The sequence below is a fragment of the Aristolochia californica genome, unplaced genomic scaffold, assembly GCF_029961685.1.
Source record: "Aristolochia californica isolate CCGP_79_NKW_82.1479 unplaced genomic scaffold, dmAriCali1.0.hap1 SCAF_1, whole genome shotgun sequence".
Lineage (NCBI taxonomy): Eukaryota > Viridiplantae > Streptophyta > Magnoliopsida > Piperales > Aristolochiaceae > Aristolochia > Aristolochia californica.
In genome coordinates, this window is record NW_027181770.1 from 2,977,396 (window position 1) to 2,998,641 (window position 21,246).

Genomic DNA, 21,246 nt, shown 5'->3' on the forward strand with positions numbered 1-21,246 from the left:
CGTAATTGTTGAGCTTTCAGGCAGTTGGGTGATGGTCCTCGTCCAATACAAACCGCCTACGTCAGAACCCCTTGAAAATATTAAATATAGAAGATGATCGTTGGAAAACAACTATTTCAACACCCAAAACATCCAAGATCCCGTTGTTAAGGAATCGAGATCAAAATTTTGACTTGATGCCTACTGAACATATGGTGGATCGAGGAAAACCCAAGAAAAGACTTGCTCGTACTGAGCGGCTGCATTATCCCAAGTGAAATCGTTTTGCATTCCTCTTCTCAACAGTCCTTCCCATGAACTCTTGTGCTCTTTGTATGTCTTAACTGCGTTACGTAATGCCTGCAAATTGCAAACATCTGTTTAGAAAGAGAATTAAGTCGCAAGATCACAAGAGGTGAACAAATCTTTTGGGTGAGGTGAAGACGAAAGTTGGTTGTACTTACCCCCAACATACTCTCCTTGGTTAAGGGTGAGAAGGCCCACCTGGTAAGCAATCCAGAACAATGCAATTGAAATTAGACTACGCAACAATCTTGTTTCAGAGAATCACAGATGAGAACTACATAAATAGTACAAAATCATATTGAAAGATAGTGTTATTTCAAACTCTAGTGAGACTTGAACCAAAACGAAACTATTAAGCCAAAGAGGCCCAAACCAAATATCTTAACAATTCTGATAGCAAATGACTCGCTTTAGTTCGAGAACAAACAGAACTGCATATAGGGTCAGATGATGAGCATATTAAAGTTTCTTCTTAGTCTGCATATTCGGTAAAAAAAAAATTGTTCCTAAGATAGTGACCAATGCAAGTAGTCTTAGAACAAGAGAAGTTACCCAGTACCCTCCTCTCTGCCTTCGTCAGCGAATGGGTCAAAGGTCTCTACTGTATCCTGCAGTAGAAAAGGAGAGTGATAAAAATATTTTGCATGATCAAAAAAGTCTTGCAAGTCCCTAATTTTGAGTAACAGACAAATGTTGCTGAGTTTTGTCAAACAAATCCTCACCCTAAGGCCACCTGTAGCATGCACAACTGGGATGGTCCCGTACCGCATTGCGTATAATTGATTTAATCCACAAGGTTCAAAACGTGAAGGCATCAATAAAATATCACATCTGCATTTCCGAATGAACAACAGTGTAACTCAATAGAGCTGAACTGCTGATTGACAAAAATCAGTAAGTAACACTGAGACTCACCCTGCAGTAATTTTGTGAGAAACAGCAATATTAAACCCTACCCAACCACGGAACTTGTCCTTATATGTAGCTTCTGCAACTCTCATCCATTTCTCTGTATCTGGGTCCCCAGATCCAAGCATGATCTAAAGGAGGTCACGCCAATGTTACTACAAACTGTTACTTTTATTAGACTGATCGTTGAAACAAGTGAAAGAGAATGAGAGTGGCAGAGAGAGATGGACTTACAAATTGGACGTCATCTTGCATGAGCTCTGGTATGGCTGATTGAATCAAGTCAGTACCCTTTTGGTGGTCCAATCTTCCAATAAACGCAATCTACAAAGTGCAATGTTCAATGCCCAAAATAGAAAGGTTAACACATGAAAGAAAAAAATATCAACCTTTTCCATCCAAGAAAAGTTGTAGGCTTATATCTCACCAATGGACAATCAGGTTTCACAGCTAAACCCAATTCCGCTTGTAGAGCTGTCTTACATTTGACCTGCACTTTGACACTATTTAATCTCAGAAAAGTCAATTTAAAGCAGAATTATAAAACATTTCTTTTAAGGATTCTGGAGTCAAAGCCACCTTTCCAGCTAGATCGGCAGAAGAGTAATGGAATGGAATATGTTTGTCTGAAGATGGATCCCATTCTTCAACATCAATACCATTTGTAATACCTGGTGACAGAAAATACCTTTTTTACTTTCTAGTACATATTTTCTCCAGAAACCAGATAAGGGACTAACTCATGGAATTCACCATTTAAGACACTGTTCCTACTACTCAGCAGTTCATAAAGTCCATATCCACCTTCAGGTGTTGTTATTTCCCACGAATAACCCTGCAACATAAACAGTTTAAATGCGGGAAAAGGCAATAAATCAAAGTTTTAAGACATCTTACCTGACTAACTGTTAGTATTCTATCAGCCGTTACAATTGCTCCTTTCAGAACATTAACCGCTTCACCTCTGTCAAGGGCGTGTCTCCTGGCCCATGTGGGAAATACCCATTCCAGTGCACCATACCACTGTGGTGGCAATCCCAGATTCCCGTAAGTTGTTGCTGGCTCCACACCCTTAAAAGAATGTAAGTTCAATTAAACTTAACATAATCGTAGGCACTGGGATAAATTTATCAAAATACTGGAAAATTTAAATTGTGTGACAAAAGTTGCATTCACAATTTGTCAGGCAATCTTTAAATCTTCAGAGACATACCTGATGTGCAAGGTTATGTATAATGACAATGCTGCGGGCATCTTTATAAACACCATGGGGACGATATTTAGCTGCCAAAAGGCTGAAGAGAAAAGTTAATACAAGGATTGATCAATGGCATACAATTCGTTAAAGTATTCATAACGCAACTTGTTCAAAGGAGACCTAAAAGAATCAAGGAAGCAAAGTAGTTCACTGGTTTATGCAAAGAACGTAACCTCTTCAAAAAATTTATACGTCAAATCAATAAATAGTTAATGTATAATAAAAATAACACTACACTAAGGTGACTCCCACCATTACTGACAGCTGGCCACAACAGATAATTCCACACCACTTAGATGATTTCTGGCATTGGCTTATCATCTGCCTTTTTTGTTTTGAATTCTAGCTTTGTCATCAAAGGTCGGACCACCCTCACCTGTCTACCTAATTTGAGTGAATACTTTCCACCTCTCTTAGCACTATGTCCTTGGATCTATGCTATTGTACCAGGCTATATGAAAGAACATGTTTTATGAGAAGTCCTCAAGTCAAACTACATCATGTAAAGAAGCCTAAATTAGAAAATAAATGTATTTTGAGACGATGAACTAGTAAGAATTTGATATGATTAGCATTATCACAAAAGGGACAAACTACTGAGTAAATTCTTTTATTATTAATAGAAACTGCTGTACACCATCTAGTGGGACCTTCTGAGAATATTCCATTTCAGCAGATTGGGGATCATATAATGGCTCTAAGTTACCAAACAAGAGCTACATGCCATAGTCTACTCGATTATCCACAGGCTTTAGTGTCCAACTATTATTTAACAAATTACCAAGCAACCATATTTTAATGTGGATTGTCTGTCAGAAAATGACTGAAACTAAATGAACAGCACAAGAAAGGAGAAATGACAGAGTTGGGACCATACACTGGTACAAGTCCTGCATGCCAGTCATTAGCAAGGAATAAACACTTTTGCCCATAGGTAAACCCACCCAGAGGAATTACTAGTGGAGCCTCACATGCCGCATGGCATAGTAATGTGAACCGAAACTGTAAAGCAAAAGACACTCTTCAAAGTGGTAAATATTCACTGAAAGAGCAACCAGCTCAACTCCAAACTTTCAAATAAAAACCTCCATACCTGATTATCTCCAAAAGCACCATAATTGTCACCATATGGACTTCCAGGTCGGTGATAAGAAGGATGGTCAACAAATACCTGAAACAGTAAAAACTAAGAAACCAATTCCAATTTCAAGCAAAATAATGAGACAAGACACTGAAAAGCGCGTGTAAACAGCATTCATAGACGGCATTCACATACTTGACTTTCAGTGATAAGAAAATGTCCCCACACATAACACCCACTGGCTAGCTTAATATCTTGTTTAAGCCTAATTTTGCTCATCAGCCATAGACAAATAGCCAAACCCAAAGTGTAGGAATACTCATGTGATGAAGGTCAGTTCATGAATGGAAAATGAGGTGATCATCTTTGTTAATTAATGCTTGTTCACATGGATGCGGCAGCCATCAAAGCAACCGGCACTTATATGCCCCGGCCTGTTAATCCAGAAAGAGGCGGGGCGGGGAAGAAGAAAAAAGGGTAACTGTCCAAAAATGTTGTAATTGGATTATTGGGAACCAATGAAATAGTGAACTTTTTGAAGAAAGTCAACAGTGATATCAGTCGTCAACCATAGCAACATGTTGCTTATGTATATGAGATATGCAAATCCATTAATAAACAGTAAGTCACAAAGCAATTTCCCTGTGCAATTGAGTGCCACAAAAAGGAGAACCAACATACCCAATCAACACCCGCTCTATACTCACTGAAGAATGCAACCTCGTGCTCTCCTCCAAAGCAAGAAACCTTGATGCAGCATTCAAGATCAGATACACCTTCTAAAACCTGATCAGTGATCCCATTCAAGTATCTTGGAGAAACCACCATTACGCGATGTCCGCGAGCAGCTAAAGCAATGGGTAAAGAGCCACACACATCTCCCAAGCCACCAGTTTTTGAATATGGGGCAGCCTCAGCAGTGACAAAAACTATGTTATGTGTTACTCGTGTTGACTTCTCCTGACCTTCAATAGTGGTAGGTTCTTCTTCTCCAACTGTAATTGGACGAGTAGTAGAATCAACTACCTCTGTTGTCCCTGCATTTGGGGTAAGAGCAAACATTTCATATCAGTATTATGCTACTTCTGAAATTATTGTGGGCATAAGCACCCTATCAATGGTTCAAATAATGTTGATAATCTTTTGAGAAAGATAAAATAAAGGCAAAATCTTAATTAGTCTCATTAAAGCCAGGTTTCTCTACCTACTCGAACATACATGTCTACAACCAAATTCTTTGAGGAAAAAAGCTAATCGAAAGAATTAGATAACACAAGTTGGTGATCAAGAACGGCTAATCGGTGTATTTATTTATGCACTCCTAATGCCACCATGGGGGAAACCAGAAATTATCACGCTCGTCCATTGATCTGAGGAAACATAAGAATTAGATCAAGTGAAGTGGACATGGAACCTTCAAGTGGCGATTTATTGAAGCCATATACATTACTCAGATAAGTAGCAGTAACGTTGCAAGTTTGACTATTGTGCTACAGGAGTTTCTTCAGTTAGAAAGTGTAAGCCGCTCTTCGCGCGCAATGCATCGTGATTAAACTAAAAAGGAAGGATGGACGGACGTTTCGAACTGCCAGATGGAACTGGAGATCTATTTTTGAATCATAAGTCAATCACACAGCTCATTCGAAGTGCATATTTACGATGCACTAATTCAATTATCTTTTCTGGTCAGATAAATGTCGAAGGAGTGGACAACCAAAGACGAAGTGAACAAGTGCAGAGTCAAGACCGTACAGGCAATCACTAGACAAGTACTTCATAAAAACAAATAGTACTTTACAACGTCTTAAATCCAGTAAAAACAAAAAACAACAGAGAAAGGTACCATTTGTAGATGTCTGATGATTATCAACGAAGGAATCACAAAACAAAATCCTCTCTAAATTCTTTTCTTCAACACTGGAACTCCTGTCTCCTTCAGTCCGACCTTTGGCACATCTCAGCGACAGGAGAGCTTTACCCTTGTTCCTTTTTGCGGGAATGCCCACAAACGCAAACCTTCCACTCTTGGAGACACTGATCGCCGCACTCGAAAGCAAGTCGGAAGATGTTACGGCCCTGCCTCGAGCGATCTGCAGAGCCTCCATGACAGCCTAAACGAAGAAAAATATCTGAGATTCTAAATCCAATTCAGAAACAAAATTGGGAAAGAGAGGGAACGAAGAGGAGAAGCGAAGACATAAAGCGGAGACTGGAGGAGACAAACTTTCGTTCCAGCTCGTATCTGCTGCCGGGAGTCTCTTCGCAAAAGAACCGCAGCGGTGAAGCCGTTTGAGGAGGGCAAAAAAGATTGAGCAACAAAATAAGTGGCTCTTAATCAGAAGATGACACGCGTAAAGGATAGTGTTGCCTTACAGCTGCGAAAGGGAAGATCTATCTTATCGCGCGGGTCTCTTTCAAGGAAACTTATAAACTCTAGAAACGGAAAGTGCTCTGGTGCCAGATCTCTTTTGGGATTTTCAGTTTCAACAGGAGACTCGACTATGAGAAGACTCGCGAAGGTTTTAACGGAATGCGACCAATATTTCCGCAACATGGGGGGCGCCAACATGGGGGGCGCCATCACGTGAAGCTCACGTTCCATGATAACTGACCCATCCCAAGCAGTTTCTGTTTTATTTCTGTTGTTTGCGGGAAGAGTGGGATGGAAGACCATCTCACCTCTCGTCTCGGGCAGTCGACGGTCACGTGCTCTACCTCAGATCTATCCAGTAAGGTCTTGCTTAATAAAGTTTGAGATGGCATAAATGCACGAGTTATGACAAGGCTCCGATGATTATAATACGGGGACAAAAGGCGATGGGAAAGATCCAGCGGAGTTCCGAAATTGGGCAACGGAATAGACAAATTTGCTTCCCATCGAAGATCTTAAAATCCGATACAGACCAGATACGTTCCTCTGCTCCACAAGCATATCCTAGCAAAGTTCGTAAAGTATGCTTTCAGCATTCCTTAATTCTCTGTTAAGCAAAATTTTATACATGAAACTTCTAGATTCCTACTTGTAACTGCGTGACCTAAGCAGTCAAAAAGCGGGATGATATAGACCGTTTAGAATGAACAAATGAGAAAATGAAAGTCTTATTTACAACTCATAACTCCATAATTTTATACATGAATATGTTAAACACTTTATCATGCAAAATCACAGTATTAAAGGAACAAATACCAATCAAAACTCAAAAAGAATCATGGAGCTCTAGGACTTGAAAAACTAGGGTCATGGACCATAACAGTTCTGAAAGAAACGTGCAGGATTTTCAACCCCAACACCTCAAGCAGTATTAGTGTCGGGTGGCAATGTTGTTTCTAGGTTTGCAGGCATGAGAACATTGAAACCATCAACTGCCGTGGATACAAGCATTCCCGGTATCTGTGGGTGCCAATGCAACTCTTTCAAGTCCTTCTGACCCTGTTCAATAAACCAACACGTTAATTGTAGATAGGTTTACTGAGTATAGCAAAATGGAACAACGACTTCTAGCAAGAACGAGACCAGATGAAAACCTGATGAACAAATAGAAGCTGTGGGGGTAAATCGTCAGGAGCATTCACATTCTCTTTTACTTTGACCTTGAACTCAGCTTCTTCTTCCTCATCTCTCTCTAACGAGAGGTCCCAGATCCTGGCACAGAGCCGAATAATATGTTTTAGAGAAATTTTACTTCAATCTTTCCTTCCATGAGGCACAGAAATCTTACGTCAATTGATTGTCCGAGGATGAAACTGCCAGAGTGGATGCCTCATGTGGACTCCATTCAATTGATGTGATTGGATGTTTGTGGTACTCAAAATGAGCCACACGTGAGTCTCCCTGCATAACATCACCAATTTCACTGTCAAACATCATTTTTGAATGTCCAATTTCGTTGTCAGAAATTTGTATGATAAAGCCACATAAGGTAAAATCTTTTGGAAGAAAAGGTGCATTCATGTGACAACCATCCTCCTGAAAGGAACAGAAAAAATCACTGTTCTTTATAAATTGACTACATGCATGCAACACTCCTGTTCCCCCTAGTGAGAGTTGAGTATATAAGCTCATGGCATTATGATTGTTGCAGAGTCATTACCGACTCTTAAAAGAATCATTCATCAACACAATTTCTTTTCCTAGAGAAGAGGGACATGGAAAGAGAAGATTGAACATTTGGTTATTCCCAATACGACTTGTCCCTCATCTTCATGAATAAGCATGCCTGACTTTGAAATCATAGAGCCCTCCTTACCTTGATCAACCTGAGATCACGGATGGAGAAGGTGCCATCATCACTTCCAGAAGCAATCATACAGCTTGCCAGCCTATTCCAAATGGAGGAACAAAGGCAAAACCATTCAGTTTTCATAATTAAATTGAAATGAAAGGTAAAAGCCATAGAATCATAATGGAAGACATTATTTTACTTGCCGGTTCCATGAAATAACATTGACATCTGCATTATGGGCCTTTACAGAAATTGCAGGTGCTTTCCCTGCACGAGTATCCCATATTGCGATGTTCCCGTCAACTGAACAAGACGCAAAAACGTCAGCTTCAGTAGGACTCCACTGCAGCATGAACAAAAAGAAACTCACATCAATGACCTAAATGATAGATATAAAAACGTTATGAGTAAAACATGCATTTAGTTTGGACTCGAGGACCTCCTGCTGATAGAGGACTCTGCCAACTATTTTATGAAAAACTAGTCGTTGATGCAGAATGCAAACCCGTTCCTATGTGACATCAGGAAAATAACCTACATACCCTTACTATAACTTCCATTGATGAACTCTAACCATGGCATATGAAAAGAGAAAAATACCTCCTTAATAATATTATAGCCTTGTTCAAACATGGGCATAGCAGATACTCAATATGGGCTCCAAAAGTCATGCACGGCCCATCTAACAGCTTCCATTAAATTGATGAATACAATTTTAATACCTTTTTATAAGGTGGGTCACCACCACTAGTGCCAGCCCATACTGAGTAACTCATAGACCCAAATCAAAGGCATGTCATAATATCATTTTTACAGGAATATTACAATGTTGTTATTTCAGATATTACATAAGCACATAGGTACATATCTGAAACATAGGGATATACATATATTATGCAATATTTTATGGGTATGAAGGTAGTTAAACCCATATATTTTCTTTATTATCCTTTACCCTAAAGGTTTTAGACAATTGAGTTGACATATACTATCCAATTGGGGTGGCAGGTTCTCTATCACCTTGTAGATTGATTTAATGTGCCTACAAATGCACAAGCAGGCACTTGGTGTCAGTAGTTGACACTTGCAGTTTTTCTCTTTATGATGCAACTGTGGCAGGCTGTAAGCATCTGGGGCTAACTTTTTTACTCCAGTAAGGTGGTAAGTCCTCTAATTCCTTGCAGATTATGTTTCTGTGACTACAAATGCAAAACTAGAACCATAGCCCACAAGCTTTCCCACTGGCATCATCAAGACCTCACTTGCTATGTCATATTGTATCGTTTGTTTAGCAACTTTAGATGCCAAAGATGAACCTACTGACAAATGAAAAGACAGTAAAAAAGGAAACAACTTCATATGATTGCTTAATACCATCAAGGCAGAAAAAAAACACCTGTAAATCTTCGACACTAGCAGTGTGTCCTTTAAATGGATTGGCATCTACATTCCATGTGCCGGATGTAGGCTCCCACAAGTGAATACAACCCTTGCAGTCACCTTTCGACATAAGAAAAAGGAGTTAAGAACAAAAATAAAATGGTCAAAAATAAAGAAATGATTGACCAAATAACTTTCATGAAGGTGCCTTCGGTTTTTGGAACCCTCAGGAAAAACAATCAATCTAATTAGACACAACTGAACATACCAGAAACAAGCCTTCCCAAGCTAACAGGACTCCAGTCAATAGCATAGCCCTCATCCTTGTGTCCACCAAATTTTAGTAAGGGAGCCTGAGAAAATGCCGTAGTACTTTCTGTGCTATCTTCTGTTTTTGATTCTGCTAAAGCATTTAAATGCGAAGTAAAGTCCCAGACCTGATCAGAGAAGTACACAGACAAGAAATCTTTAGAGATTTTGTCCTATAAAGCATTTTACTATATATTTGAACAGAACAGCCACAAAGAATTCAAGTTAAGGACAATCATTGACTAGTTCACATGAACATAACGAGTAAAGAGAGAACAAGGAAAGTGCATGGCCCCACCTGCACATGACCAGTGTCAGCCCAGCTGGCACATATGTGGGGTTGTTGATTCATCGAACGAATGCGATTTACACATCCATTATGGGTAATCTTGCGCAGCTGTTACAAGGTCACCAAGGTAAGAAAATGATAGTAAATGCAGTGATAACAAATAAAATACTTTCATACTTGTGTAATCTCAGGAAGGAGATATCCTTCCAGAAGCTTTTAAAACAATCCTTGCCTGTAAAATGGGTGGCCTTGGTCCACCATCACCTTCATTTTCCTCATCCTCATCACTGCTGCTATCATCATCCATATCAGAGTCATTATCAGCCGATACTTTGGGCACTAAATCCCTTCTTTTTCCCGATATTTCAGTAAGCTTAAAAATCTCAATGGAATTCCAAGCAGCTTTCTCAGCCTGCAGATGGCACAGGATATGAGCTATCTGAGCAAATGGCGAGCATGCAAATGGCATAAAGGAGACCATCTAAAGAATAAGAGGATGGAAAAATGACAATGCTAAAATAAAAACAGTTTACACAATTTTTTATCTTTTAAATCTGCTGAAAGACATTCTCAGAAAAATATAACAGTGAACACCTAAATGTAAAAACAAACAAGAGAAAATAGAGTAATATATGATGGCCCAGCCATGCTGAGGAGAACTAATTGCAAACAAGTTTAGGATTTTTCAGAGACACATAAAAAGGCTGAAATAGCAAGGGTATAAGCGGATAAAAATACTTGAGAAGAGGAGTGATGAAACTGTCAAATAATAGAGATCCATGGAGGAGGATCCATGCAATTGATCCCAATGTTGCTAGCACAGGGCTCTGATAATCAGGAGGAGGAAGTCCAAAAGGAAAGCTCACATAAACAACTTAAAAAATCCAGAAGCTACAATGACAGTGGCTACTCCATATTCTAGTAGGCATACAAATGAGGAGGCCTAATAAGAGCCAATTATTTTTTTACAGAATAGCGGATGGGAGGTTTCATTCCAGAAGAAGAGAATAAAGAACAGCTGCAGCTCTGACAGGCCAAAAGTGCAGCCAGCCAGCAACTCAAATTGAAGTTAAATCAATACAAACAGCTCAACAAAACAGCAAGGACCCACTAAAAACACCAAAACAAGCAAATATAGACAATCCAGAAACGAGGTACCTAAGTTCCGATGGTTACACCAGGGAGAGATGTGCCTTCTTTTGCCACCAAGACCAAGGTAACCACAATGGAGAGAATGGCATAAAAAATCTGATCCAATGGCAGGCTAACATTGTTCTCAAACCAAGAGATAACAACCTGGGAATCCCCTAATAACAAATGGCTACCAAATTTTTAGTGTGTGTGCGCGTGGGGGGGGGGGGGGGGGGGGGGGGGGGTGCTTGGTGGGGCTAATGAGAAATGGCTACCAAATTCTTATACAGTAAATAACAAAGAATTTCTAAGAGGCCTTGAGCATTTTATCAGCTGATCAAGGGCTCCAAATACAAAATCATTTGGCAGGAATATACAAACTGGGGAAAAAACTAAGACAAGCATTTTGACATTTAAAAGATGGAATCATTCAATAAGACAAAGGAGGTCATTTACAAAATTGGGAAGAATAACCAACATAGTGATACAAAGCACTGAATCTTATCCATCCAGGCACACTTCTTCTGCTCTATAAAAGATTCTGGGATGCCACTAATGCTTTAACCAGGGAAGGGGTCACCTGGCAAACGGCAACCACTTGGTACCGGCACTTGCATTCCCCTTTGAGCCTCCTTTCCTACTTGTCTATTTTGAATCATTATGTTTCTCTTTTTGCAAACCCCCCATACTATTCCTCTCTCAGGAGCTATCTTAATGAAATCCTATTTATGATTATCATATAAAAAATTAAAAAATAATTAAAAATGCTCCAATTTAAGCTTTCATTTTTTGACAATAAATACACATCAAGCTAAACCACTCTAAATATAGCAATTTATCAGTTAATGAGTTAAGTTGGGCAAGCCTACTCCATGCACAATTAAATTCTAAGGTATGGAAGTGGTTCTAAAATCTTGAAATGTACTCAAGAAAGCAAAATGGAGTGCTACTTCAAAAAGCTGAGTCATTGAACTCATTAAACTGAAGCACTCTAACACATTAGTTGTGCGCAGGTACAGCTTGACCAAGAATCAATAGTGATTAAGTAAAGTATGGTAGATAACTGTAAATAGAACTAATCAAGAAAAAAAGATAATAATGGTTATCATTATAAAAAATAACGACAATCACAACAACAACTTCTTCTTGATGCAATTACAAAAATTAAACCACCAAAATGAAACTTGAGACATTAAGGCATTGCTGAGATTACCTGAGTCCCTGCCACACAATAGACTGAGTGTGGAAATTCTGTACGAATCAACCCCAAGGAATCACGTAGAATGTCAAAACTGTAGACAGTAAATATAATATAACTAAAAGCACAGACATAAAGACTATAACCAAGGAAGAAACAGGATTGTTAATATCATTCCAACCTCAAACAAGGCCAACCAACATGGAAAGCGTGGAGAGAATTATATGCAGATGGATCGCACTCGAGCTCCTCTCCCTCTTCCAATTTGTCCACTCCAGGTTGCCAAACCTGGTAACCAAATGTAAAGATAGGAGTAAAAACTCAACTTCGCCGAAAAACAAAACGAGTAAATAAGTAAAGAAGTTTACTTTCACAGGAGCTGAGGGTACGGAGGGTCCTTCTCCATTTTTGTTCACCTGAACAGAAGCACTAGATATCTTAAGTACATGCAAGGAAAAACTAAGTAAAAACTGAAAAAACTAGAGAAAAAGAGAAATACTTTGTTTTTCCTTTTGATCTTCTTACGACTTTTGATACTGCGAACCATTGCCTCCAATACTTTTTTCCTCTTCGCTACGGAAACAGAACTAGGCTGGGGTTTTAGGCGTGGCCAATGCAAAAAAAAAACTACCGTTGGGGGAGGGGGCAGCAGTGAACCTCTCTACAAGAATTAATATTAGGGGGGTTAGTGCATTTTCAAAGTGAAATGGAAAGTGAATACACTAGTGACAGGTAAAGTGAAAATGAAAATGAATTATTTTTTTGTGTTAATGTGCTCAATGGAAAGTGCAATATAAAGTACTTTCTTGTATTAGTTTGCACAATGGAAAATGCAGTCGAAAGTGGAGAATGAGTTTATTAATAAATTACTCTGATAGATTTAACCTTATTAAGATATTTTTTTAATTTTTTAATTAATAAAATAAAATAAATAATTTAATATAAAAATAATATTCCTAAACAAACATGATTAATTTTGTAATGTCTAAATACTTAATCAAATTCTTACTTTTACAATATCTAAATTTCACTCTTAAATTAGGTTTTTAATATAATATTAAAAATAGTATATATAATACATAAATAGGTATTTTATTATATAAAATACTTTGATAGATTAAAATTTTATAAGATGGTTTATTAAACTTGTATTAATAAAAACCCTACACCCTAAGAAATTGGAAAAGGTTTAGCTCCTAAACACACAAAATTGCAATTTCTATTAAAAAAGAGAAATCAACCTCCATAAATCAGGGTATAGGGTTTGGGGCTTGGGGCTAAGGGTTTTAGGTTTTTAGGCTTAAGCATTAGGGTGTAGGGTTATCCTTATCGTTAGGGTTAGGCATAGGGCATAGGGCATAGGGCATAGGGCATAGGGTTGAGGACTTACCTAAACACACAAAATTACGATTTGTATTATAAATCAGAAATCAACTTCAATAAATCATCCATTAGAACAAAATAATCATTTAATTAACAGAAATAAAATACAACATTCAAAATCATCATGCTAATTTAACGAAAAAATACAACATTCACTGGCATAGAAATCTATAAACTAAAATACAGAAAATTAATAAATGCAAAGATCAATTCGATCAAGTTTCAATTAAACTTAGTAATAACTTCAATTTAAATCATAGTTCAATTTATCTGTAATTGAAAGAAATTTCATTAACCAAAATTCAGAAATTAAACTGTAAATCACTACGAAAAAATAATACAGTATTTAATATGTAAATCACTACGAAAAAACAATATATTAATTAAATACCTAAATTAAAATCAATGCAATAATTAAATACAGAAACCCTAAAAATATTTTCATCAAAATTAACAGAAACCTAAAAATTTACCTTGGTCAATCGGCTTCCGAAATTTGGCCTGAGGGTGAGAGGAGTTGAGTACGGCTTCGATTTTGAGAGATCGGGCGGCGAGAGGATGAACAGAGGGGAACGGAAAAGATGCGTGAGAGACGTGGCTGAGACGAAGACCGGATTGAGAGGAAGGCGTCGATGGCGAAGCCGGGCGGCGGCGGCGAGAGGGGAGCAGCGACCGAGCGAGAGGGAAGCAGGCACGACGGGAGGGTGAGAGGAAGGCGTTGAAGCTCTGAAGTGTTGAGAGGGAAGCAGGCGTCGGCGAGAGGCGACTCGAGAGCGAAGCAGAGATAGTTTGACGTTGCCTGAATCATGCAATAATCCGAATAGCCAAAAATCCGATTAAACGTGTCTAGTCGGGGACAACGCGTGGCGCCCTAAACCCTAAACCCTAAACCCCAACTGTTAGCCTGCTCTTTGATTTTATTCAGCCGGGAAGACACTTAATAATCCTGGGAGACGAAAATATTAAACCATCAAGTTGTTATTCTCATAAATAAATTAAAAAAAAAAAAGGCAATTAAGCATGATATTTAGTAAAAAATAATTAATTTATTTCTAAACTTCCAATAGCAATGAATTCTAAGGTCATGTTATTGTGTTTTTTTTTTCCATAAACACTTGAAAACCATTTTTAGAAATCATTAGTACATCATATTTCTTGAAAACACTTTTCTAGTTAAAAATTCTTATTAGATAAATCATATAATTTTTTAGGTAAGATTGTTTATTTGACAATTGATCTTGTAATACTTTTAGCACATGGTAATTTTATATTTTATATTTTATTTTATTAAAAAATTATTGGATAAGTATGATAATGTACAAAATTTATTATTTTTATTTTTATTTGTTCCCTATAAAAGACATTAAAAGGTCCATTTAATTATTTTTTCCTAAAATTTTATTGAAATTTCCTAGTAAGGTACTAATAGGATTTTATCTGAATGTTTATTGGAAATGTATATTCGAGGGAAAGTATTTCTAACTTTTCCTGGGATATAAATTTTTAACCAGGGGTACTAACGTGACCAAATTTTTCATATTGGAAATTGATAAAAAGATTTATGTAAAAATAAACAAAATGAATTGTGTTATTGGACCTTACCAACTTGGTTAAACCAGATTCAATTGGACCAGCCTAACGCAATTAAACCAGATTTAGACATGGTCTTCCTAAATTTTGTATATTCAACATGTAGTTGAGTAGATGACGTAATTCCAAATGTGCCCAAAATTTAAATATGGCAAGGGATTAACCTACAAAGTTTAAAGGTAGGCTAGTAAAATTTCTTTTTAATTATAAAAATAATTTAGAATAGTGAACTTTGTTTTTATTAGGAGTTAGGAAAATTCCAAGATGTAGAACAAAAGACACTGTAATCGCACCCAAACCTAATCACAAAATTCAAATCGATGTAGTAGACTGACAGCGTTATAGTGGACGATCAACACGATCAGATGCGCAACTTTCTTTCTGCAACACACAATATGTCTCTTTCTCGAGGCGGAGGCTGCTGTGGATCTTTTGCTGAACCATATATACCTTATAAACGACTAAATCCACAATTCCATACCTTCACGACGGCTCAGAAAATTGCAAGAAAAAATGAACGGCCTCATCCCAAGTCATGCCTCCATACATGTTCGCCAATAGGGTAGTCTCCAGCGCTGGAGTCTGGACCGTACCCAGTAAGCCTTCGCGACTGCACTCTAGCCCCATTTGTCTTCGGGCTCGGACTCCTCGGAGCCTGATATAATGCGGGTTCTGCGCCGGAACTAGAAGAATCACCACCACCGGACGCGGCTGACTTCGTCGAGGAGTTCCACTGCGGCCCACTCTGTGGCATCCTTTGCTTCCCCTGGCTGAGGTTCCGAAACTTTGCTTTGGTTGACTGCGTCGTCGCCATGTAACTAGGAATGACGGAATCATCTCTCCCCTCTTCGTCGCTTCTTCTGTTACGGTTGGAAACCGTGAACCTATTCCGGTTCGAGTAGCCGGCGGTGGTTGGGCTGAAAGTGTTGGGTCTAGAAACGTCCATCTCGACGGTCTTCGCGGAGGTGCTGTCAGTGGTGGTCTGCGTGAGCGTGACGTATGAGGCCTCGGGAACGTTTTGGGCATACCATGGCTGCGTTGCCATCCATCGTTCCAGCCAGTTCCAGCCCCACTGCTGCTTCTCCGGCTCCTTGCCGTAGAAGCCTGCTTCCTTACGCGGATCAGATCGCCAATGCTGTTCTTGTTCTTGGTGCTGCCGCGGAGCGAAGTGGAAATGAAAGCAGTCAGCTACGTAACTTCGTCAAGAAAAGATTTACCCCATGACTATACAGGTTCGTTATATACTTTCTGATCTAACTTGTTTTGAACTAGAAAAGAAAAGCAATCAAAAAACGCCCCAGCTTGGTGTTTGGAACGAGGATTGCCAAGATACCATTGATTTTTTTATCAATGTAAACAACGAAACAAAGAACGATACCTGGTAACTGTAAGCATAGGCGAGGGCTCGTTCTCGTCTCATTGCAGCTTCATGTTTTCGCTGAGAATCCACTTTGATGGAGTCGAAGCTTTGCTGCCTCGAGTCCCAACTATCCAGTTCCACATTCTTAGTGCAATAATGGCTCTTCTTCTGGGGCACCTCCTCAACGCAGGTTTCTTCTTTTTGTTGAACAAGTTGGAGACGCCTGGCTCTAACTCTTGCTTGCACGCGTACCAGGGCTTGCATGCACCGCATGGTCATTTGTGCTTGTTTACGCACATAATGACCTCTTACCAGCGCTTGCAGCCTTACAAGCCCTTTCAGTGCACGCAGGGCTCTCCGCGCCTAAGATGCGAATTTAAAAAAAAATTTAGTTCCACACAGGGTCGGCTGGATTTGCTCATTTTTGGATGATTAATAGGATATTAATAATTGTAGTTCAATATTAATCTTCCTACTTACCAAGTATCCTCTGTAACAAGACTGAATGATAATGGCAGCTCTTTCTTCGTCGGAATGCCGGCGATACCCAGCTAGCCTCACGACCTTAGCCGCCGCCTGGGCTGCAGCAACAGCTGCTTCTGCTGCAGCGGCAGTTGCCACGGCGACGGCAATGGCATGGTTTCTATCTTCAGAAACCGGTGATTGTGTTGCGCTGTCCTCATTTATCGCGTCTGGGGAATTTTGCGTAGGAAAATGTTCCAACAACAGTCTCTCCCGTGTCTCTTGATGACCTTTACCTGGTAGTTCTTTCTGCATATCAAATTGCTCTCAGTAAAGTTGAGAAAAACCGATAAAACACTCAACTACAGTACGACACTATTACTCCTCGTGATAATCTAGAAAAGCAGAAACTGACAGATCATCTCTGCTCTCCATCAGCGCACTTCTGAAATGGTCTATAATCGTCCTCTAACGCGTAATACCCGAAACAGATTCGATCGTTTTCTGGGTTTTCTTTATCTTCTCCCCAAACGGCTATTAGGTAATAGATAACAACATCTCCCACTCCAGTCTTTCACGAAATTGGTTTCCAGTAGTTTTTGTTTCCTAGCTTCTCACGGGTCTCCAAGATAAGATCCACGAATAGTCCAAGAATTCGATACAAAATTGTGCAAAGTCGCTGCGGAATTGAGAAGGATAGGGCAAATGAAATTCGAAGGCGGGGAACGACATACACAGTGTAGTCATAAGAAGGTAAATTATTCTCAAATCCCCTAAAAAATTCAAAATTGTTCTCTTTTGCCCCATAAGAAGGTAAATTAATCTCACATCCCCTTATTTACTGAAATGCTCACGCCCTAATCACCTACCCGCTAGGGAGCTTCTCGAACGACTATATTACCCGTTTTGTGGCATCTGCAATTCTGCATTGTGCAAACACGTACGTTTCGGCTTATTTCGCCGTAAGATCGATTTCAGTACTTGCAGAGACCTAATTTTCGTTTCGGGCACCTCGTGTTTAGGGAAACGAAGCACAGAACGACTCGGAGAATGCTTCTCTTAAACAGGATGGGGAAAGGAACCATGAATTAGAAAAATTACCTTCTTTTCCAAGTCCTTGGCAGGCCTGAAAACTTTCTTCACGGACGTAAACCAGTTCCCTTTCTTTCCCATTTCGCTCGAAGCCTAGCTGGATCAACCAAAAAACAAAATTGATATTATGATCGCGTAAGGTTCAGGGAGATATTCGACTATCGCGACCGCTCGTCTGCAGAAATCAATTACCAAAACGAAACCCGCACAATAATAAAGTCATATACTACGGCAATAATGATCGTTCGGGGTGTTCCAAACAGAGAAGAACTCGACACTGAAAATCAAATCGCAGGGAAATTAAGAAACAAACCTGTCGAAGAAATTCTCTTCTTCAAACTGTCACTTCCCGTCAGGCCAAAAGATGATCATAAAAGCGCTCCTGAAATTTCAGATTGGCAAGCGCTCCCTCATAATAACACAAATAGAAGAATTTCGTTGATTAGTACTATGTGAAGCCGGCATTTTAGCTGCAAGGATTCAATTAGCAAACATCGTAACGAGACTAGGGTGAGAAGGGAGCCCAAAGCGCTCGAGCGGAGGAGATGTACTGTCCTCGAATGGAGAAAATGTAACGATTTGACGGCAACGTCCGCGTAGAAGCATCAGGAGGATCGTGAAGAGGTAGACGGAGCAGAAGAAAAAAGTAAGGCAGTAATAACTCCACCGCTGTCAAGTCGCCGGTTGCACTTAGCATTAGTCACGGGCATCCACTCCCGCACGCACGATTAATACCGCAGCGTCCGAGGCAACCCTTGCACTTAAGACCACATGTCAATCAGCTTAATTTGTAACGTCTCGGGCCCGGCGGCCGAAGCCCTGTCCCTAGTTGTTTGATGGAGCAGCAGCGGCCGATCGGGTTCAATTCCACCGGGGTCCACAAAAAAGGCACTGTGTCCAAGTCTGTAATATCGAGAGTCGATTACCTTCCGATGAACGAATAATGGCGATTTGGCAAAGTACATTTCGGACGGAAAAATTCATTTCTTCCCATCAAAGCTGAACACGACTACCAGCAAGGGAAGCAGCAATGGTAAAGATCCAACAGGCAGGAGAGGGAGAGAGTCAATTACACGAAAAAGCAGAATTAAGGAAAAGGTGGAGGGGAAGACCGGTTCACTGAAGATAACTGTGCATTTGCTTCTAATCGAAACGAAAATGAAGACAGAAAAGATGCCTTTGGAGAGGTGGCCTGTGGGTCGGGTGGGTGAACAGCAGCTTTCATCAAATACCAACACAGAGAGCAGACATGAATAGTAATGGCGTTGTGCTGGCGTATGCTAACTTGAGAGCGCAAACGACCGTTCGTCAAAAAAGAGCGCAAGTGTTGAAAAAGAATGGACGCTGAGATGTGCCGGTCTTTGGGAGACCAGTGACGATTGCTGGGAAGGGTTGGCAGACGGGTGGAAAGAGCAGGTCGGGAAGACGATAGTGGTGGAGACACTGAGGAGCTCACCGACAGGCGCAATGACACCCATGTGGAAAGGGGACTGCATCGGCCACTACGAGAGTGGTCCTCGCTGGTGTAGGTGCTGTGCCCTCTTGCGGGGGACATACGGAAGGGAGGAAAACTGAAACAGGACGTGACGGTCCCGGGGAGTCGCAGGAAGACATCTTGGACATTAACAGCCAAGATTTCCTTTCTGGCTACACTGCTGTTGAGATGAATCCTTTTCTTGCCCATTCATTTTATTATTATTTTTTACATGGAAAAAAATAATTTGATAAATCATTATTAATTAATTTGATAACATATAATATAATCAACATATAAAATAATAGAAATTGAAATAAGTAAATAAGAATATATTTATTTATTAGTGGGATCATATCATAAAATCGGAAGTATAATTTTCAGTTATGAAAGTTTTATAATAGGGGGCTCGAGAAGTTGAGTATTTTCCTTCTTCACATGCGAAACGTGTAAAATCTAGATCCTGATCGTTGGCCGCCCACAGCAATTAACAGTGGTAATGGCGTCATTAGGTATACCGTCTCCATCTAATCATCGTTGTTTAAGTTACAATAATGGGATCGTTGAATTCTTCGGAGGAGGACACGTTTGCAGGTCTTGGACTATATAACATCTTATATTATATTTATAAGCTTTAATTAGCTTAATCAGAGTTGAACGGGTTAACTTAAACCTGGCCGCGGACGACCTTTCCGGTTCCACTCACGTCAATCACTGTCGAACGTGCCAAAGTGATGCTTATCCCCGCTTTCGGCCACCGCGAGTCCACGTTAGCGTGAAAAACACATTTCTAAACACGTGAGACTCATGCCCGCCGCAGCAACTGCTCTGAAATAATTTGGTTACGCGAACATGGCGAGTTCATGTCCCGCTGTCGTCAGAGTTTCCCGCAGCGTGTGGCACCGATCCCTCCTTGGCCCACGTTACTTCGCTACTTCGCCTGCCTGCCCTCCTCCACCTTCGTCTTCGCGTCTTTTTCCCCTGCCTCTACGGCAACCCAAGCGTTGTGATAATAAGCTCCAGGCCTTCCCACTGTTGCCAACCTCTCTGGTCAAACCTTTCTATCTCCGAAGCATCTTTAGACGGGTTTTAAGGATCGTGTTACACGTGCTCAGTGCCGCAAATTTTCTGAACTGGTGAAGGTGAACTAATGATGCTCGTTTTATGAGCTCCGCACATCCACCAGATTCCTTGTTGGAGCAGAAAAAAACTCCTCTTTCGCCGTTCAACCTCAAATCTCTATAGAGACTGCTTCGTTCGGGCTTTTCCTCGAGCAAGTAAAGGAAGCTTCGTTCGGACTAAAAAATATTTATTTGAGATTTTTTATTAATTTACATGATTTGGTAAATTATTTAATTTTGGCACGAGCGAACTGAGTCGAGTCGGCCGTGCGAGTTGACAATGGACAGCGACGAGCGGAAATTATTTAGTCCTCTCTCAATGGACAGCGACGAGCTTATCTGCTTCCAAGGCCTGATCCAATCGGATCCGTTCCCACTCTCCCACGCCGAACACGTTAACCCAAATAAAAGAGACGTAGTAAATTCAGCTCACGTTCTCCCTCACTCTCCATTCACGTTCAACTCACGTGCCTCCGTCACAAGCTTTACCTGAGCCTCCGCCGTCGCTGCCCGACCATGAGCCACGTGTCTAGATCCTCTCCATAAGTGAACACGTGTTAGTTGTCACGCTGCCTCTCTCATTTTTCAGGTGTTACTCGAACCGCTCCCAAGTGCGTGACATGCACTAGCTGGCAGACTCGTACGATAAAGGCGACCTTTCGACTTGGCTTCGGCGGTTTCACGATAATTATTTATTAAAA

The 21,246-nt window shown here is 40.2% G+C and overlaps 3 protein-coding genes across 4 annotated transcripts; all 3 read right to left on the reverse strand.

The window, feature by feature from the left end:
• Window positions 1–61: 61 nt before the first annotated feature.
• On the reverse strand, window positions 62–5,834 carry LOC137942424 (soluble starch synthase 1, chloroplastic/amyloplastic-like). Its single transcript, XM_068788065.1, has 16 exons — window positions 5,758–5,834; window positions 5,377–5,644; window positions 4,215–4,570; window positions 3,546–3,623; window positions 3,330–3,454; window positions 2,408–2,489; window positions 2,092–2,265; window positions 1,948–2,029; window positions 1,774–1,865; window positions 1,622–1,684; window positions 1,429–1,518; window positions 1,201–1,325; window positions 1,008–1,116; window positions 838–893; window positions 444–483; window positions 62–339 (listed from the first exon to the last, which is right to left on the reverse strand). Exons 2-16 carry the CDS (start codon window positions 5,636–5,638, stop codon window positions 181–183), a joined length of 1,893 nt encoding a protein of 630 aa, XP_068644166.1. The 5' UTR covers window positions 5,639–5,644; window positions 5,758–5,834; the 3' UTR covers window positions 62–180.
• Window positions 5,835–6,630: 796 nt separating this feature from the next.
• Window positions 6,631–14,329, reverse strand: LOC137955884 (protein HEAT STRESS TOLERANT DWD 1-like). Its single transcript, XM_068803087.1, has 14 exons — window positions 13,920–14,329; window positions 12,563–12,724; window positions 12,432–12,479; window positions 12,245–12,351; window positions 12,079–12,157; window positions 9,967–10,146; window positions 9,744–9,842; window positions 9,405–9,573; window positions 9,153–9,256; window positions 7,960–8,099; window positions 7,781–7,853; window positions 7,253–7,365; window positions 7,059–7,176; window positions 6,631–6,963 (listed from the first exon to the last, which is right to left on the reverse strand). The coding sequence occupies exons 2-14, from the start codon at window positions 12,608–12,610 to the stop codon at window positions 6,826–6,828; spliced, it is 1,416 nt and encodes a 471-aa protein (XP_068659188.1). The 5' UTR covers window positions 12,611–12,724; window positions 13,920–14,329; the 3' UTR covers window positions 6,631–6,825.
• A 974-nt stretch (window positions 14,330–15,303) lies between these two features.
• On the reverse strand, window positions 15,304–19,407 carry LOC137955891 (protein IQ-DOMAIN 21-like). 2 transcript variants are annotated; one of them, XM_068803108.1, is made up of 5 exons: window positions 18,264–19,407; window positions 17,960–18,043; window positions 16,877–17,167; window positions 16,415–16,759; window positions 15,304–16,189 (listed from the first exon to the last, which is right to left on the reverse strand). In XM_068803108.1, the coding sequence occupies exons 2-5, from the start codon at window positions 18,029–18,031 to the stop codon at window positions 15,560–15,562; spliced, it is 1,338 nt and encodes a 445-aa protein (XP_068659209.1). In that variant the 5' UTR covers window positions 18,032–18,043; window positions 18,264–19,407; the 3' UTR covers window positions 15,304–15,559. The 2 variants fall into 2 exon arrangements, with proteins under 2 accessions (XP_068659209.1, XP_068659200.1); XM_068803099.1 differs by having other exon boundaries at window positions 17,960–18,047.
• Between the last annotated feature and the right edge of the window lie 1,839 nt (window positions 19,408–21,246).